At 40.7% G+C, this 15,331-nt stretch overlaps 1 protein-coding gene across 1 annotated transcript in view; it reads left to right on the forward strand.

The window, feature by feature from the left end:
• Positions 1 to 15,331, forward strand: part of LOC122563134 (acidic mammalian chitinase-like) — a 54,672-nt gene that overhangs the window by 8,863 nt on the left and 30,478 nt on the right. Inside the window, exons 5-7 of the mRNA XM_043716586.1 lie at positions 4,827 to 4,992; positions 11,936 to 12,060; positions 13,165 to 13,288. Coding sequence (XP_043572521.1) covers positions 4,827 to 4,992; positions 11,936 to 12,060; positions 13,165 to 13,288 — 415 coding nt within the window. The remainder of the gene's footprint in view (positions 1 to 4,826; positions 4,993 to 11,935; positions 12,061 to 13,164; positions 13,289 to 15,331) is intronic.

Here is a 15,331-nt window from a genome sequence, read left to right on the forward strand (position 1 = left end):
ACATAGAATCATAGAGAAGTACAGCACAGAAACAGACCCTTTGGTCCAACTCGCCCTTGTCGACCAGATATCCTAACCTAATTGAGTCCCATTTGTCACCTATCCCTCTAAACTCTTCCAATTCACATACCCATCCAGATGCCTTTTAAATGTTATAATTGGAGCAGCTTTTACCACTTCCTCTGATAGCTCATTCCATACATGCACCATTCTCTGCGTGAAAATGTTGCCCCTCAAGCCCCTTTTAAAATCTTTCCTTTCTCACCTTAAACCTATGCCCTCAAGTTTTGGACTCCCCGACTCCAGGGAAAATGCCTTGTCTATTTACCCTAACCATGCCCCTCATGATTTTATAAACCTCTGAAAGGTCACCCCTCAGCCTCTGACATTCTAGAGAAAACAGCCCTAGCCTATTCAACCTCTCCGTCTTGCTCAAATCCTCCAACCCTGGCAACATCCCTGTAACCTTTCCTGAACCCTTTCAAGTTTCATAAATTCCTTCGTATCGCAGGAGACCAGAGTTGCACACTGTATTCCAAAAGTGGCCTAAACCAATGTCCTGCACAGCCACAACATGGTCTCCCAACTCTTCTACTCAATGCACTGACCAATAAAGGAAAGCATACCAAGTGCATTCTTCACAATCCTATCTACCTGTGATTCCACTTTCAAGGAATTATGAACCTGCACTCCAAGGTCTCTTTGTTCAGCAATACTCCCCAGACCTTACTATTAAGTGTTTAAGTCCTGTCCTGATTTGCCTGTCCAAAACACAGCACCTCACATTTATCTAAATTAAACTCCAACTGCCACTCCTCGGCACATTGCTCATCTGCTCAAAACGATTTATGCCTTTCCTCCATAAATGGCTGTAAACGTAGATGGAGTAAACACTAGAGTTGAACCTTATGAATTACTAAGCTGCTTTATTTCACACTCTAAACAAACAGAGCAAGACTAATGCAGAGATTCATATTTTGATCAATACTTGTCATTGCATATTGGTACAAAATAATAAATGTATTATCATCCTGACTACCTGCCTTTATGAAACAAAAGGCAGGTAGTCAGGATGTTGAACCCCTAGCTGGTTAGTTACTGGTTAACCAAAAGTGGAGTAGTGCCCAGACATTCCTACATAGCTTAGATAGAAACACACGGCATTTTCTCAGGCTTTCCAGCAAAGTTACAATTCCAAGAGAGAAATCTGGCTCTTTAAATACAAGTAGTACATGTAAAAGTATAGAATTATTCCTATCACAATTAATGACCTCATGACCTAATGCATCCCACACTCCTCAACCAGCATCAAACTGAGAGCTTCTTCAATGCAAAATGTGGAATGATATGCAAGGAGGGGCTCCAGATTGACCTTATATCAACTTAATGTTGGCTGACCTGACAGTAGAGGGAAGGTTATTGATTAAGCAGGTGAAGATGTAATTTCCTTTAGAAATTAGATACCAACCAGTAAAGCTTTAATAATAAATTTGCCAAAAGCAGCAGGCTATACATAGAGCCAAGTCATTCCACAACTTATAGAATCTCCTAAGCCTGACCATATCCAGGTTCGAATGGCAGCAGACAGTTAAGAAATGAATGGGAGCAGATCTATAAACATCTATATCCTCAGTCTCACAACAGAGAAAAAAATGAGACTGAAGTGCTTTATGGTATTCTCAACCAGTTGAGTGAATAAATTAATCTGCCTCATCCTAAGGTCCTGAACGTGATGCACATGAATGTCTACCGACATCTGAATGATGTTTAATAAGTAGCTGGATGCTTTGAACATAGTAATAGCTATGAAATGTTTCTACACCCCAGATAAAGACCTGGCCCTAATCTGAGTAGCTCTCAAAAACAATGATACTGGCATCCACTGGGAAATGTGAGAGTAGGTGTAGAAACATCCTGTCTGAGAAAAACAGGATAAATCATATCTGACCAATTTCTCTCAGTAGTGACATTTGCTCTCCAATGACTTGTTCAATGATGTTCACACTCCTGATAACCAGTAACTAACTAGCTAGGGGTTCAACATCCTGACTACCTGCCTTTTGTTTCATAAAGTAGTCAGGATGATAATACATTTATTATTTTGTACCAATATGCAATGACAAGTATTGATCAAAATATGAATCTCTGCATTAGTCTTGCTCTGTTTGTTTAGAGTGTGCCCCACTCCTGATCTAATAACAACTTTGAAACAGGTATAGATACCTTAGACTAGAGGTGAAAATATTTACCTTTGACGTAAAGGAACCATTTGACTTAGAATTACGCCAAAGAATTCTAGCAGAAATGAAATTTGAGGATCAAAAGGAAACCTCTCAAACAGCAAGAGTCCTATCTGCTGCAAGGCAAGTTACTGATGACTGATAGAGTCCTACCATTGCAACCTGACGATATTCCTCCAGGAATTTCTAAAGGAAATTACATCTTCACCTGCTTAATCAATAACCTTCCCTCTACTGTCAGGTCAGCCAACATTAAGTCAAGAAGAAGTTCAAGGTATTCAGCAGTACAATCCCCTACAATAGCTCTGTCCTTTCTCATTGGTGCTTGCCACTATGATAGACAAAAGCAGCAATGTCATTGGAACACCAACGTATCCAAGTATCATGCCAACCTGATCATAAATTTAGCACCATTCATTCATTGTTTCTGGGTTAAGATTGTGGAATTTTGAGATTACGAGGTACTATAATTCATGAGCTACTGAAATTCAAAAAGCATTTAGATTTAGCAAAGGTTGGTGACCTACTGGAACTGTTCACATTCCAAGAGCAAATTATTTTCAATAAAGAATGCTGATGCTGTCCTTTCTGTAAATTTATCAACCACTAAACATTTCCATATATTCACAGCACAGAAATAAGGCATTTGGCCTAACTGGTCAATGCCAATGTTTGTCTATCTCCCACCTATTTGCATTAACTCTATCACCATATTGTTCTATTCCTTTCTCCATCAACTCATTACCTAGCTTACCCATAAATACGTAATCACTCAACTATTTCTTGTGGTAGTGAGTTCCACAGTTTTACTCCCCTATGTGTTAAGAGTTGTCTCATGAAATCTTTGAGGAGAAAGTGAGGTCTGCAGATGCTGGAGATCAGAGATGGAAATGTGTTGCTGGAAAAGCGCAGCAGGTCAGGCAGCATCTAGGGAACAGGAGAATCGACGTTTCGGGCATTAGCCCGAAGAAGGGCTGATGCCCGAAACGTCGATTCTCCTGTTCCCTAGATGCTGCCTGACCTGCTGCGCTTTTCCAGCAACACATTTCCATCTCTTGTCTCATGAAATTCCCATTTATGATCGTCTTATATTTAATGCCAACTACTGCAACGCCTATCAGTTGTCTATAAATTTCCAGAAGCCCAGGTGTTTAATCAGAAAGTCCAATTTTTGAAGTAACTAAAGATACAATATAACCTGGTTTTTAACTTTGTCCACCCCAGTCCGACACCGGCACCTCCGCATCATAGCAATCAATGGACCTCAGTAGTTTTGAGGTTAAGGGGGTAGAAATTCCTTTTCTCTCTTTCTCAGGCTTCAAATGGATGGTAAACAATAAACAAACACCTCCCTAACAGGAGGCAATTGGGCCTTGGACCTCATCGAATGAGGTTCCAGCATTGGGGAAAAGGCAGGAAAGTGGAGTTGAGGATTATTAGATCAACCATGATCTCAGAATGATGGATCAGATACCATGACCTTCTTCTGCATCTATGTCTTATGGTCTTATGAGCCTCGACATATTTATGTATGGATACTACTAGGTGTGAATTCTATCCCACGTTGGGACATTTTGGGTGTGACGTGAGTTAGCATAGCTTAATCCCATACCAATCTCAAACTCAAATTTGTTAGGAAGTATGACTTTGATGGTCTCGACTTAGTATGGGACCACCCAGGGTCAAGGGGAAATCCATTTGATAACAAGAAAAGGTATACAGTTTTGCTTCAGGTGAGTAACAAAAAAAATTCTTTGCTTTATATTTTCTCAAGATAACTGAGGTAGAGTTTCAGTTAACTTTGTAAGCAACAATCATTTCAGATTCATTTTTCATTTATTCTTATTAAAGAAAAGTTGTCAGACTAAAAAGAAACAATCTCACACAAACAGATTCACTCAGGGTGCTGACATGATAAACAGACTGAATTTCACAGAATTAACCCAGAGTTCTATTTAGAAATGGAAAGTGAGGATGGGCCTGCACCAGGCTGAGAAAGACAAAGCAATGGAGTTTAATCACAGATGAGAACAAAACAAAGGCTTCGGAGCGGAGATAGGATGGCACCTGGGAGGACAGGGAGTGGTTAGACCAGATGTAACACTCACTCTACCACTTCTGGAATGTGAGAAAAAGACAAGGTGTTTGTCTAAAACAGACCATTTCAGAATGAGTGTAATGTACTGTCTATGTGACTTACAATGTCTAAATATCAGATGAATCCTCATTGAGTTAAAGAGCTATCTCAGAATATTTTCTGAGGTAGACTCTTCTAGGGTTGGCTCAAAAAACAATTTTTGTACCTCAAGGCTCCTGAGGCTGTTTTGTAAAATGATCTGCCAGAACACTCACTTATATTTTGTTTAAAATAGCTTACCAGTTTTTATATATTCTGTATGAAATAAAATGCTTCAAACTAGGTGTTTACCGTGTGAAATATAAAATGGAATTTTAAAAGAATTTTAATGTTTTACACGCATGCAGTTTTGATTTAAGATTATGTTATGAATATTAACAAAATTGATTTTTTTAAATAAATGATTGAACAAAATGAAAATATTTCACTCATTCTCTCCCTCCTTTCAGGTTCAGCACTACAGTTGCTACTAAGAAAACTCGTGCAACATTCATCTTCTCTGCGATCAAATTTGTTAGGAAGTATGACTTTGATGGTCTCGACTTAGTATGGGACCACCCAGGGTCAAGGGGAAATCCATTTGATAACAAGAAAAGGTATACAGTTTTGCTTAAGGTGAGTAACAAAAAAAATTCTTTGCTTTATATTTTCTCAAGATAAAACTTTGCACGATTCCATAAGACCAGTAGCTTGTCATCACCTTCCAAGGCTAAGCTTTATTTGGACGTCCAGTCAATCAATGTGAGCAGGGGTTTCCACTATATAGAATATTACAACACAGCATCATTCCATACTCTTCAAGAATTGTAACATACACAAACATATGTATATTCACAGACGCATGCACAAAGTTAAGTAACGTTATTGCAAATTGATGGGACTAGGAATCTTAGCTATTTTTTCAGCTTCCTTTTCCATGAAGCCAACTGCAGCAGCAGCTACATAACTTTCTATACTAAGATCAACTAACTACACACTAGGCCACTGATAATAATGAGTGTCTACACTGGGGAGATATGATGGTATAGTGCTTTTGTCATTGGACTAGACTAGTAACCCAGAGACACAGAGTTATGTTCTGGAGATGAGATTAGATTAGATTAGTTTAGATTAGATTACATTACAGTGTGGAAACAGGCCCTTCGGGCCAACAAGTCCACACCGACCCACCAAAGCACAACCCACCCATACCCCTACATTTACCCCTTACCTAACACTACGGGCAATTTAGCATGGCCAATTCACCTGACGTGCACATCTTTGGACTGTGGGAGGAAACCGGAGCACCCGGAGGAAACCCACGCAGACACGGGGAGAACGTGCAAACTCCACACAGTCAGTCGCCTGAGGCGGGAATTGAACCCGGGTCTCTGGCACTGTGAGGCAGCAGTGCTAACCACTGTGCCACCGTGCCGCCCACGATGGGTGTTAAATCCCCATGAAATTTGAATTCAGCTAATAAATATTGATTAAATGTGATCTAATGGGAACCACATACCATCAAAAAAACCTTGATGTTTCACTAATGTCCTTCAAGAAAAAGAATTTGTAAAACACATTGGTTCTGCATTACATGTGACTCCAGATCCACAGTGATGTGGTTGACTCATAAGTGCCCTCTTCAGTGGCCTAGCAAGCCATTCAGTCATAGTTACTCTCTATAAAGTTTCATAAATGGAGTGAAACTAGACAATCATTCAACCAAGGATGGACCATCTACCAAGACACCAGAAACAACACAGGCACACACAGTGCTGTCAACCTTGCAAAGTTCTCCTTACAAATATCTCGGAGCTTGTACCAAATGGGGAGAGCTGTTCCAGAGACTAGTAATGCTACGGCCTGACATATTCATTCTCATGAAGTCATACCTCACAGACAGTGTCCCAGTCAACATCGTCACCATCTCTGCATCTGTGCTTTCAGTGGAACAGACCAAAAGTGGTGATGTAACTGTATACAGTCAGGAGGGAGTTGCCCTCATAGTCCTCAGCATTGACTCTGGACCCTAAGATGTCTCACATGATATCAGGTCAAACATGGGCAAGGAAACCTCCTACTGATTACCACCTACTGACATGGCTCAGTTATGAATCAGTACTCCTCAGTGTTGAACATCACCTGGAGAATGTACTGAGTTTGGCAAAAATACAATGTACACTGGGTGAGGAACTTCAACATTATTGCCTGGAGTTGCTTTGTCGTACTGCTACTAATAAACAGGCTGCAATATTCAGCACAATCCATGACTCCTTGGATATTTAAGCAACCTGTGTCAATCTGCAGCAAGACTTAGACAATATTCAGGCTTGGCATGATAAGTGTCAAGTAACATTGCCACACAAATGCCAGCAATGACCATATCCAACAAGAGAGGATTGAAGCTCACACCTTGACATTCAGTGATAGTACAATCACTGAACACCCTATGGTGAATAACTCAGGTCCTGACGACTTAAAACCTGACACCATTCAAGACAAACAGTCCATTTGAGTGGCATCCCATCTACTACCTTCAACATTCACTGTCTCCACTGGTGTTCCAGTTTTCTCCCGGAGTCCAAAGACGTGCAGATTAGGTGGACTGGCCATGCTAAATTGCCCCATAGTGTCCAGGGATGTGCAGGTTATATGGACTAGCAATGGGAAATGCAGGGTTACAGGGATAGGGCGAGTGTGTATGGGACACTCTACGGAGAGTCGGGAAAAGTTGATGGGTTGAATGGCCTCTATCCACACTATAGCAATTCTATGCTCCTATGATTGTGTTACCATGTACAAGATGCACAAGAACAACCCGCAACCTCTACCAACGAGAAGGACAATGGCAGCAAATGCATAGGAAGCATCAGCAGCTGCAAGTTCCCCTCCAAGCTGCTCACCTTCTTTACTTGGAATTACATTGCCAGTTCTTTACTGTCACTTGGCCAAGATCCTGAAATATCTGGAAAGGAGCTCACCACCTTCTCAAGGGCAATGAAGAGCAGGAAATAATGACTAAGCCAGTGACACCCGCATCCCATGAATAGATCCTAAACATAGATCTATTTGAATTCATTTTTATTTGCAAGTGTTCTGAACTTTATTCAAAGTGATTCAAATCAACAACATGTCATTCTCAACAACAAAACCAAACAAGCAGACAAAACACACCCAGAAACCCGAGCCACTTTCCCCTACTTCAAAGACATTTCGGAAATGTCTGCCAGACTACTCAGACCTCTTGGCATCATGGTAGCCCACAAACCCACCAACACACTAAAACAGCAGCTAATGAACTTGAAAGACCCTATACAGACAACAAGCAAAACAGGTATCATTTACAAAATATCTTGCAAGAACTGTAACAAACACTACATTGGACAGGCAGAAAAGCAGCCACCAGGATACATGAACATCAACTAGCCACAAAAAGACATGACCCACTCTCACTAGTATCCTTACATACAGATGAGGAAGGACACCACTTCAGTTGGGACAACACTTATATCCTAAGACAAGCCAAACAGAGGCACGCACGAGAATCCCTAGAAGCATGGTTTTCTAACCGGAACTCTATCAACAAACACATCAACTTGGACTCGATTTACCACCCTCTTGAGGAAAAGAGCAGGAAATAACATCACCACAGGTAATGACATCACCAACCCAAGGAAACCTAAACACAAATGGAAAGTGGGTCATAACACCAGTGCTTCATTAGAGGCTCACTGATGTTATCTAATCTGGTGACAAAATGTCTGAAAACAAGCCTTCCAGCTCAGCAAGCAAGCTTATATCCAGCACCTCAACTTGAGCGACAAATCTTCTCAAAACTCACATCATTCTGTGTGACTTGAAAATGTAACTGCATGGTGTTGCTGTGACTATTATGTCTCAGACTCTCACTCAATACTTTTTAGCGCAGAACTGCTAAAATGCATCTACTATTGAAAAATGCAGTCTTTCAAAGTGAGGTATTGTATGACCTTTTATGTAAAGTGTGGGTAATGTGATCTGAGCAAATAGTTGACAAGTGTTTTGAGCAATGAACTATATAGGCATCTCACGTCACACTTGAAGGACAGTAGTGGTTTTAGTTCTGGAATGTACTACTCATCTATTTTACCCATCTGTAGAGTCTTTTACAATTATATAAGCTATAGATACTGGTGCAAGTTAGTTTAAATCTCATCATGACTTGAAGCAGTTCATGGAAATGTTCAGGAGCCATGTCAGTCATCAAACTTCCTTTGCGCAGATTTTATTTGTCAATTTTGCAAGTAACAGATTGCTTGCTAAACTGAACCTTCCAGCTTGACCTTCCAACTTTCCTGAAGAAGGGCTTATGCCCGAAACGTCGATTCTCCTGCTCCTTGGATGCTGCCTGACCTGCTGCGCTTTTCCAGCAACACATTTTCAGCTCTGATCTCCAGTATCTGCAGTCCTCACTTTCTCTTCCAACTCAGCAAGCAAACTTACAACCAGAACCTCAATTTGAGCTACAGATTTTCTCAATAGTCTCATCAATAAGCAAATCAGTTGTGATAATAATTAGATTTTGAATTACATAGAAGCTCCCAATGTGGAGTTAGCATCTTACCTCACAACCCAGGCAAAATGCCAACTAAACAGAACATTAGAAATGTCTGCAATTTATATATCTTCAAATAACGCTGTTGCTATTGTAAGATCTGATTGCGGGAATGGTCTCGCTACCCTTCAATCCAGATAAATGTGAGGTGATATACTAGGACAGGACAGACAAGGCAAGGGAATACGTGATAAATGGAAGGACCTGGGAAGCACCAAGAATCAAAGGAGTTTTGGTATGCATGTCCACCAGTCCTATAATGTATCAGCACTGGTGCGTAAAGTGATTAGGAAGGCCTATGGTATACTTGCCTTTATTAGTTGAGGCATAGAGTTTAAGAGTAGGGAGGTCATGCTGAAACCATATAAAACATTGATTAGGCCATAACTAGAGTATTGTGTGCAGTTCTGGAATCCACATTATGGGAGGGATATGACTCAAAGTTTGTGCGAAGATTTGTAGCTCGGGTGCTCGTTGTTGTGGTTCTGTTCGCCGAGCTGGAAGTTTTTGTTGCAAACGTTTCGTCCCCTGGCTAAGCGACATCATCAGTGCTTGGGAGCCTCCTGCGAAGCCATTCTTTGATGTTTCCTCCGGTGTTTATAGTGGTCTGTCCCTGCCGCTTCCGGTTGTCAGTTTCAGCTGTCTGCTGTGTGGTTGGTATATTGGGTCCAGGTCGATGTGTTTGTTGGTGGGGTTTGTGGATGAATGCCATGCCTCTAGTAATTCCCTGGCTGTTCTCTGTCTGGCTTGCCCTATGATAGTAGTGTTGTCCCAGTCGAATTCATGTTGCTTGTTGTCTGCGTGTGTGGCTACTAAGGATAGCTGGTCGTGTCGTTTCGTGGCTAGTTGATGTTCATGGATGCGGATTGTTCCAATATACCAACCACTACAGCGTACAGCTGAAACTGACAACCGGAAGCGGCAGGGACAGACCACTATAAACACCGGAGGAAACATCAAAGAATGGCTTCGCAGGAGGCTCCCAAGCACTGATGGTGTCGCCTAGCCAGGGGACGAAACGTTTGCAACAAAAACTTCCAGCTCGGCGAACAGAACCACAACAGGGATATGACTGCCCTGGAGAGGGTGCAGAAGAGATTTACCAGGATGTTGCCTAGGCTGGAGAATTTCATTGGATAGACTGTGGTTGTTTCCCTTGGAGCAAAGCCATTGGGATGTATAAACATTTGAGGAACGTAGATAGGGTAGACAAGAAGAAAGTTTTCCCTTTGATGGAGGCATCATTGACTGGGGAGCATTGATTTAAGATAATGAGCAGAAGATTAAGAGGAGATGGGAGGATACACCTTTTTCATCCAGTGGGAAGTGGGAGTCTGGAACTCACTGCCTGAAGGGGTAGTAGAGGCAGAAACTCTCATAACATTTAAGAAGTATTTAGATGTGCCAAGGTGTTAAAGGTTATGGATCAAGTGCTGGAAAAGGGGATTAGAATAGTTAGGTGGTTGTTTTTGACTGGTGCAGGCCTGATGGGCTAAAGGGCCTTTTGTGTGCTGTAGATTTCTAAGATTCTATGACCCTGTAGTAAATTAGGTGTCAGCATCATGGAATAAACCTTGTAAACACTTTCCACTTTATGTGGTAACATTTAACTCCCTAAGTATAGTATATAACCACAACACTTGTTGCTCAGTGAAATTCCACAATCAAGAGCTCCACACCAGTTCTGCTGATGAATTTTCCACATATCTTCCTGTATCCAATCATTTCCTATGTGCAGCAATGTCTTTATGGGTTGTGGATTTATAGCCCTTTCAAATCCTGGTCCCTGGGCACATAACACAATGCCTTAAGTCAGGCCATCCAAATGACTTACAATCTCACCTTAACTCTAGAACTACGGGTCACTGTTTCAAAACAAAAGGTCACCCATTAAACTCAGCGATGTAAAGACAGAGAGTCATGAGTCTTTGAAACTCTTCCTCAAAAGGCAGCAGAAACAGAGCCTTTAAATATTTTTAAGGCAGAGATGGATTTTTGAGAAGCAAAGGCTGAAAGGTTTCTCTCTATTAGTTCATGGGATGTGTGCATCGCTGGCTGAGACAGCATTTAGACACTGAGACATTGTTGTTGTCTGTCACCACTTGCCCTGAAGACAGTGTTGCTGAACTGTTTTCTTAAACAATGCAGTCCTTGGAGCGTTGGGAGTGCTATTGCAGTGTAGCACAGTGTTATTAGCAAGGGAGTTCCAAAACGTTGGCCCAGTAACAGTGAAGGATCAGCAATACAGTTCCAAGTCAGGGTGGTGTGTGATTTCTAAGGGAATTTGCAATATTCCTGTCCATCTGCTGCTCTTATCTTTCTAGGTGATAGAGTTTTAGGAGGCTTGTTGAGTTGTTGAAATGCACCTTCCAGATGGTACCACAATTTCCACTGTGTATCAGTGGCTGAGGGGGTGAATGTTGAAGGTGGCAGATGGGATGCCAATTAATTATCCTGGGTAGTATTTATTTTCTTGAGTGTTGTGGGGATTGCACTCATCCAGACAAATGGTTATCTTGGTGTAGTAATTAATATAAAGTCACGGTTGCAGTTAGAATAGCCATTACCTTAACAAATGTCAGAGCAGGTTTGAGGGACTAATGGCTGAGTTTTGCTCCAATCTTAGGCTGAGAATTTTAGCAGTATTGACTAAACAGAGCAAAGATTGTGAATTTAATGGCTGCAGGGTGAAAAAAATTGATGTTTTCAGCACATTGTTATATCAATATTTTCATTGAATTTTGACATGTTTCAGACAAGTTCAGAAAAGGTCTGTTTCACAGCCTTTTTTAATGGGTTGTACTATTTCTAATACAGTGCTACCATAATTTGTGTCTGCCTTCAATATTTTTACATTCAATGATTTAACAAGTTACCTTGTTGGTATAGAAAATCACGTGACTGTAAGTGACTCTGCTATAGCCTGTTTGCATTGACAGTTATGGAACACTATTTTTCTACACTAAGATTTGATCTTTCTTCCAGGAATTGAGACAAAACTTACAAACAGAATCAAAACGCACTAAAAGACCCAGACTTTTACTCACAGCTGCATTGCCTGCTAGTAAGGCTAAAATTGATGCTGGTTTTGAGGTGAAGAAAGTTGGTCAGTAAGTATTAATTATTTCAGCACAGAAATATCTGCTTGCAACTTTTACAGTTGGATGTCAAGTGGCAGTCTGGATCAACTCCGTGTACTCATGAAATCCTGGATGGTTGAGATTAAGTCTAGATTGGGCAAAACTGTTATTTCATTGAGAAAAATTGGGAACGAGACATTGCCAACAGTTTGGATATACCCATACCAGTTGGCACAATGACTCAGTGGCTAGGAGCACAACCTCATAGCATCAGCAACCCGGGTTTGATACCACCCTCAGGCGACTGTATGGTGTTTGCACATTCTCCGTGTCTGCGTGGGATCCCTCCAGGTTCTCTCAGAAAAAAAGGATCAAAAAAGGGGATTAGAATAGTTAGGTGGTTGTTTTTGACTGGTGCAGGCCTGATGGGCTAAAGGGCCTTTTGTGTGCTGTAGATTTCTAAGATTCTATGACCCTGTAGTGTATTTTCCCTGTAAATTAGGTATCAGCATCATGGAACAAACCTTGTAAACACTTTTCACTTTATGTGGTAACATTTAACTCCCTAAGTATAGTATATAACCACAACACTTGTTGCTCAGTGAAATTCCACAATCAAGAGCTCCTCATCAGTTCTGCTGATGAATTTTCCACATATCTTCCTGCATGCAATCACTTCCTGTGTGCAGCAATGTCTTTACAGGTTGTGGATTTTTAAAACACCTTACGTGGCTTTGAGCACTTTCTCCCTCGCTTGGATTGTGGTCATTATTTTAATGTAATACAATGGCATAATACATGGGGAGGATTGCACAGAACATCTTTCCTTAATTTAACTGGGAAATTGGAGTCTTAATCTATTATGGGGTAGTTTCCAACTGGAAATTTCTTGGGGCTATTCACATTCCAATGTCAAAATTGTTGCATAACCCTTCTTCTAAGTATTAATAGGATCAAACTTCCATTGCTATGGGAATCTTGACTATATTTTAAAAGAAAAAATGAACTAGTGCTAAAATAGTGAGGCAAACAATTGGGAATGTTTTGTAACTAAATTGAATACACATAATCCAAAAATTTCCAATTTATCATTGGTTATTCATAATTTAATTTACTGCATTTTTATTTCTCCAGCTACCTGGATTCAATCCATGTGATGACATACGATTTTCAGAGTGCCTGGAACACATTCGCTACACATAACAATCCCTTGTTTCATTCCATTCCAAAGCAGCGTGAATCTACATTTTTCAACATGGTACGCATACATTAAACTCACATTGAGCTTGTATTAAAAAATGGCAACACAGTCAGATTTAACTTACAACCGCTGGAACATTGGCTTCTTTAAAAAAGATTGGAAAAGATGTTTCTTCTTGAACTCTGATGGAAAAAACAAATCAAATAATCAGTGAATGATGAATTACAGTCAAATTAAATTTTGCCTCCTGGATTATCCATTGGTTTGTTAGAATTGATTTATGATAGCTGACTTCAAACCACAGAAATGTGCATTATAGCCTGGACACAATGTTAGCTTGAGATGATTTGTTTCAAAGAAACACTTCTGGTCACTTTTTAACTTCATTTTCGCTGTTCAGTTGGTCAGCATGCTGTTTACTTGACTACAGACATGGTGAGAAATTTCTTTTGATGCTGATTACAATAGTAGATGAACTGGTGGACAAGCGATTGATAAACTGAATTGCATTGGGTTTATGTAGATTGCAGGATTCCTTAGGGCCAGGATGTTGCTGGCTACACTCATGTCTCCCTACGGATTCTTTGATACAGTGAAAACAGGTTCATAAATCCATCTAAAGATGTTGAACTAGCGTGCCATCATCAACAACACCTCATATACTGTAGTTGGTTTTCAAATATCAGTTGAATATTCTCCCAATGTTTGTTCTTGTACGACTAGTGAAAGCTTAACAGCCTGGCAGCAAGGGCTAGATTTTTTACACCTAGCTAATAACAATTCTTGGACATCATTCCATAAAGTTACAGGGCCATAAAGAAAGACAAAGGAAAGCATTAATTGCTCACCTTTTTTTAAAGAGCTAACAGATATGCTGAAATGATGCTTTGGGCTTAACGGGTTAAAGTACCTGCCTTGTAAATGGGAAATCCTGAGTTTGGATCTTAGAGGAACCTTTTGCTCAAAGGTGATTCTGAAATAACCTGACGTACACACTTTATAGGTTGTATTTGTGAGAGAACCTCTGAACCAGAGGACTGTGTCCAAGTCCCACCTCTAAAAGGTGGGCAATGACATCCCTGAATGGGTTGATTAGAAATTTTTAAAAAAACAAAAACACATGTACATGCTTCTTCAATGTGTGGAGTGGAGTTGCATGCTAGGTCCTCAGCTGGCTCCATTACCTGGAAAGTTGAATTTTCCACTTTAGCTGCATCTGGAACTCTGATAAAGTCAATAAAATTGGAGAATTCAGAGGATTCTGATTCACCTAAGGTTAATAATTACCCAGATGAAGTTAGAGAATTAAAAATCTACTCCTTTACTATTAAATACACCCCCTGACTCATCATTGACATCCTCCATAGCTACACCGCAGATCTGACACCAACCCTCTTCCTGGAACCATTGCCTCACCAATCCAATCAGATTCTGCTGAAACCAACACTCCATCCAACCTTCTAACCTTTACTTGATCAGAATCTGCTGACCCGGACATCCTCAAACTGACACTCCAGATACATCACCTTTCCTGGCTGGACCTCAACCTCAACTCTGTTCCAATCCCAGTTTGAGAACCTCAATGACACTCCCAACTCCACCCAATGACCTTGCCCCTCAACCTACATTAAAAACTCTTTAGTTTAAAGGTTTCCACCCAAATGTTGAAACATGGAGGAGAAAGGTGTGGGGGATTCAATTGAGGGCTCTTGATATGCTCATAATTGTTAATCTGTATGAAAATGGGAGTGAGCAAACTGAGCTGCAGATTGCAATTTGGAACAGGAGTTTCTTCATGGTCTTTGGGACCCTAACTTCAGAGTCAAGTGAAGGTAAAGCTTGGTCCGTGTGTGAAACAGTCAGCTAACAGTGCTTTTCCCTGCATTAGCAAGTAGTGGCCAGAGAGTGGGCTCATTATAGTTAGAGATAGCAGGCAAAAGGGCAGTTGAAACTGGAGAGCTAAGGATAGGAGGTCCTCTGGTACTGAAAAAAAAACCTGAAGATTGGGTTTGTTGAAGAGAGTGAGTGAGTGAATATGCCTGAGCAATTAGGGATGGGTAACAAATTTGTGAGAAGATTTGTAGCTCGGGTGCTTGTTGT

The sequence above is a fragment of the Chiloscyllium plagiosum genome, chromosome 26, assembly GCF_004010195.1.
Source record: "Chiloscyllium plagiosum isolate BGI_BamShark_2017 chromosome 26, ASM401019v2, whole genome shotgun sequence".
NCBI lineage: Eukaryota > Metazoa > Chordata > Chondrichthyes > Orectolobiformes > Hemiscylliidae > Chiloscyllium > Chiloscyllium plagiosum.